Raw genomic sequence first — 4849 nt, forward strand, 5'->3', positions numbered from 1 at the left:
TTTTTGATGAAAATGATTTTAAAACCAATCATTAGTAAAAATGCAAGTAAATTCTGAAAAAGCACCTAAAGTTCTTCATAGAATAAGCATATAACTTGTGCTTATTGCAAAAAACACTTTAAGAAAGTGCTTTTGAAACCCAAAAATACTTTTTCTAAAAACATTTTCAATTATTTTAAAAGCACATCCAAACGAGCCATATGTCATTTTCCTTACTAGATCATGCAATTGATTCTCCCTATTGAATTAAGAGAATTTGTTTAATTTACCAAGATAGTTGCCTCACTACAATAAAAAGGTGATTATGCCTCACATTATAACATGCTAAGAAACTCTCAAATAAATTCACTCCTCTCAAATTGTTTTCATCTGTAACGCGTTATTAGTACTTTTGCTCTAACCGAATCAAAACATGCAGTTTGATTTTTTCTCACCATTTTAGGAACAAAATTTCAATTTCTCTGAATACGAAAGTAGGATCATTTTTACGTTTTGAAGCAAGTATTTCATTTTATGATTTCAACTTTATGTCAAACCCGTAATTACATGTTCAATAATACCAGGAAGCATAAAACTTTCACCATACGAAAAATAACCATGGTGCATGATAAACATGTGTATATCATCTGTAACCTTCAGTAATTAAGTCTTCGATAGCCTTTTACATAAATGATACAAAACATGCAACAGATAATGCTGCAAGCATAAATAAGAATAGTTGCAGACTCCAATTCATTCATTGGCTCCCAGGTGTCTTCCTCAGGCCTGTAGCCCTTCCAATAAATCTACATACATCACAAGGCAAGCAAATTTTGCATGAGGAACTAATGAATTTAGATTTGCATTAACCATTTACTCGCATATTATGTCGTTATAAATATTTAAAGAACATGCATTTATAAATTTCGAAGTTCATACCTTTAAGTATATTCCCTTCTTCTCATTTTTTTTGGAGTCACCAAAACATACTCCTACGTAGTCAACTTCAAACATTTCAGAATCATCCTTAACATTTCCTTTAACATCTTCTTCGTCTTCATCATCTTCCTTCCTAAAGAATTCAAGCATACTCTTCTCGACATCTGCGTCTAAATTGTCAGTCTCAACCAACTTTAAGCAGAAGCAGTATTTTCTCCATTCCTTGAGCATTTTGAGGAAATCTTCAGCAGCTTCATTTTGGACCTGATGTGTGAATTGGACAATAAATTATACAAAAAGAAAAATTACTTCTGTTCTAGACTCTTACAAGCGCATCCAATGTAGTCAACAGCCCATATCTAAAAGACATAAACAAGAGAACAATATCAAGCTTTGCCTTCAGGTCTATTCAATTGATGTCAAAACATTAACATAAAATAAATTAAGAAATAGGAACGTACTGTTACAAGATTGACACTGCCCAAACGTGCACCAAGGCACAAGCCAGTGGACATCGCTTCACAACCCAAATATAGGTCCAGGATGCTTACTTCTGATTTCGCACACACTCCATTTGACATCTTTGAATCAACCTCACTATCCAAACAAAACATCATCTGAAACAGAGATAGTTGAGTCATCACTTCCAGACTGCAATTTTCTGAAATTTCAAAACCAGAAATAACATGTGAACACATAGGAACCTTGCAGACGAAAGAAAGAAAAAACCAGCATCATGACAGTAAGTAGAAAGAGAACAGTATCCTGTTTGCAGATTGACAAAAGTAGAATACGGTAGCAAATACTTGGTGTCGCAAAAGTAATTGCACACTGGAATTGATTTACTCTTCACATCTTGATCAACATGAGAGAAAAAGGATACCTCATTCATGTTGGACTTCATGAACAACAAAAAAAAGCATGAATATGGAAACTTCAAGCATACATTTAGTATCAGCCTAACAATATGAAGTTTTCAACAAGACAATCCAGAGGGTTGTCGTCTTGGACATTTGAAAAAAATACACGTCCACAAGTAACAGTAGCACAATGCTTTATAACCTACAAGAAAGCAAAAAACTAATAATTCAGCGCCCAATAGCAGGATTCTTACTTTTTAAAGTAACAAAACCATGAAACAAAGTATTTGGAAAAAGAATCGTGACCTATAGTATCATTCTGCAGTAAAATATAATAGCCCACCAATTGCCTCAAACATTTCCACAATCTTACAAATGTAGGGTTCTACACCAATGCAAGGATCAAAGTCAAAACTAGATAAGGGCAAAAAGTCGAAGAGCATTCCACAAACATATATCAAGCTAACACCATTGGTTGACACTCAAGTTCAATATCTTCAGCATATATTTCATGAAGCAAATACATGAGGGGGATACTCTTTGTAATTGCCCTTTCATAATAACTAACCCAAAGTATCAGTTTGCTTCTCAAGTTTTCCTATAACCAGAGGGGGATACTCTTTGTAATTGCCCTTTCATAACATTTCTTCCTTCCTTTTCATGACCCAATGAATAACATAGAACATTCACAATTGATTACTAGCAATGCATAATTGTACGTGACAATATTACAACAGAAAGAATTTATCCTGCTTCATACACATTTTATTCGGACCAGGCGGACAGGAGGGAGGGAGGGAGGGTTTACACCCCACCCTGCCACCACCACAAGATTCATCCCTAATGTTCCCATCACAACCACAAAACACTTTGCAAATTCAACAACTTTAACATTATGCAAATCCAACAAAGAACTGTAAAATCAAGGTTGAAAGCCTGAACCCCAAAATTCTTGAAACCAAACCCTTGATACCATGTTAGACAACACCGAGAGGTAAAAATCATACGAATTTAGGAAATGGGTAAAGAATTAATCCTACCACAAATGCTACACCTACATTAACGCTTGGACACACAAATATTCCAAAACCCATTATTTGTCTTATCATTTACCACTTATCCATGAAGTTCACAGTGATCATCTATAACCCCTAAATCTCCAACATTTTCACAAAATACAAATTAAATTCTTTAAAATAAAAAAAAACAAAATCTTGAAACAAAATCTATCACCTCCCCCGCATATCGCTTGGGGTATTGCTTACGAGCCTCCTCATCTTCCATCGGTTTGCCAATAAACCTCGATTCCTCTCTGTCTTCATCAGCCGCAGCGACCTCCTGAGTCACTGGCTTCCTCGGAGGAGAAGCAGCTTTTTCCACACTCGTTGCTACCTCCTCTTCAACTGTCCCCTTATTGGTTTGCCTCGGATTCTTCAATTTCGTTGGAGAAGCAGCTTTGTCCACACTCGTCGCTAGCTCCTCTTCAACTCTCGCATTTTTTGTTTGCCTCGGCTTCTTCGATTTTGGAGAACAAGCAGATTTTTCCACACTCGCCACTACCTCCTCTTCAACTCCTCCCTCCTTGGTTTGCCTCGTCTTCTTCAATTTCAGCGGAGAAGCAGCTTTTTTAACACTCTTAGCTACTTCCTCTTCAACTCTCGCGTTCCTGGTTTGCCTCGTGTTCTTCGACTTCGGCGGAGAAGCAGCTTTTTCCACACTCGTTGCTACCTCCTCTTCAACTCTCGCACTCCTGGTTAGCCTCGGGCTTAGGGATGGGAAATACCCATCGGTGGTTATGGGTAACCACCGTTACCTGCCATTTAAATTAAACGATTATGGTATAACTGTTTATCCAAGAAATTTAAATGGGCGGTTATGTGTATTAATCACGGTTATAAATGGGTAACCATTTACTCATTTATTTTATATATGTAAAACTAACACAAAACATGTTCTCGATCTAATAAAACTTAGCACCCAATAAATTAGTAAGGAATTCATCAGTCATTCTCTCAATAACACTGTTATAGGAATGATGATTCTCATCATCAAGAAATTCACCAAATTAATTTAAATCCCTGGTAGATAATCGTGAAATTGATATAAATACTTTGACATAAATGTCTTTAAACAATTTTTGTAATCCAATAATACTTAGTAAATATTATATTTACTTTTATTGGTAACTGTTAAAAATATAATCTGTAAACTAGTATTTCAATTATTGGAATTATATAAGGACTTAAAAAATTAAAATACGAAAATATATGATAAATGTATCTATAACGGTGTTTAATTGTTAAAAAAAATTATGACAATTTTTTTTTTAATTTTCAAGTTGTTAAAAAACATATAGAAGGGTGAAAAAAAAAAGTAATGGTAAAAAAATAAAATAAATAAACGGATTAAAAGGGGTAAATAGATAAACGGATATTAAACGGTTACGGTTAAATGAGTATACGATTATGCGTATAGTTAACCGTTTATAAACGGATTATGGATATGGTTATAACCGCTTAAGCAATTACTCAATGGGTAAACGGTTATGCAGGTATGAACATAAATGGTTATGGGTAAATAACCACGGTTACACGCCTACCATAACTGTTGCCCATCAAGTGCCCATCCCTACTCGGGCTCTTAGATTTCAGCGGAGAAGTAAATTTTTCCACAGTCGTTGCTACCTCCTCTTCAACTCTCTCCTTCTTGGTTTGCCTAGTCTTCTTCGATTTCGGCAGAGAAGTAGCTTTTTCCACTATCGTGGCTACCTCCTCCTCAACTCTTGCCTTCTTGGTTTGCCTTGGGCTCTTCAATTTTGGCGGAGAACCTGAAGAGGTTCTGGCCTTCGGCTTCCGCTTGCACGCCATTCTGCCTACGACGTAGAGAGGGTGAATAGCCGAAGAAGACAGTGGATCTTAGAGCAACTCCACCCTTGGAGCCCCCCTAGCAATCCACTATTGAATCCACCCTATTGAATAGTAACTGCCTTTAATGAATAGTAACTACCATTAATGAACAGTAATTACCTTTTGCATCTCCACCCTTGGAGCCCCCTGGCAATAGGTAATAAA

At 36.1% G+C, this 4849-nt stretch overlaps 1 protein-coding gene across 1 annotated transcript; it reads right to left on the reverse strand.

Moving 5' to 3' along the window:
* Positions 1-601: 601 nt before the first annotated feature.
* Positions 602-4645, reverse strand: LOC139189243 (uncharacterized). The gene is made up of 5 exons (XM_070807801.1): positions 4378-4645; positions 3012-3583; positions 1380-1535; positions 919-1182; positions 602-785 (listed from the first exon to the last, which is right to left on the reverse strand). The coding sequence occupies exons 1-5, from the start codon at positions 4643-4645 to the stop codon at positions 636-638; spliced, it is 1410 nt and encodes a 469-aa protein (XP_070663902.1). The 3' UTR covers positions 602-635.
* Between the last annotated feature and the right edge of the window lie 204 nt (positions 4646-4849).

Source organism: Malus domestica, chromosome 11 (assembly GCF_042453785.1).
Source record: "Malus domestica chromosome 11, GDT2T_hap1".
NCBI classification, from domain to species: Eukaryota; Viridiplantae; Streptophyta; class Magnoliopsida; order Rosales; family Rosaceae; genus Malus; species Malus domestica.

Coding starts and splice junctions, on each gene's coding strand:
- LOC139189243 (XM_070807801.1), bottom strand. CDS start 4,645: ATGGCGTGCAAGCGGAAGCCGAAGGCCAGAACCTCTTCAGGTTCTCCG. Junction 3,584..4,377: donor CTTGATGGGCAACAGTTATG/GTAGGCGTGTAA, acceptor GCAGGTAACGGT/GGTTACCCATAACCACCGAT. Junction 786..918: donor AGAAGGGAATATACTTAAAG/GTATGAACTTCG, acceptor TGATGTATGTAG/ATTTATTGGAAGGGCTACAG.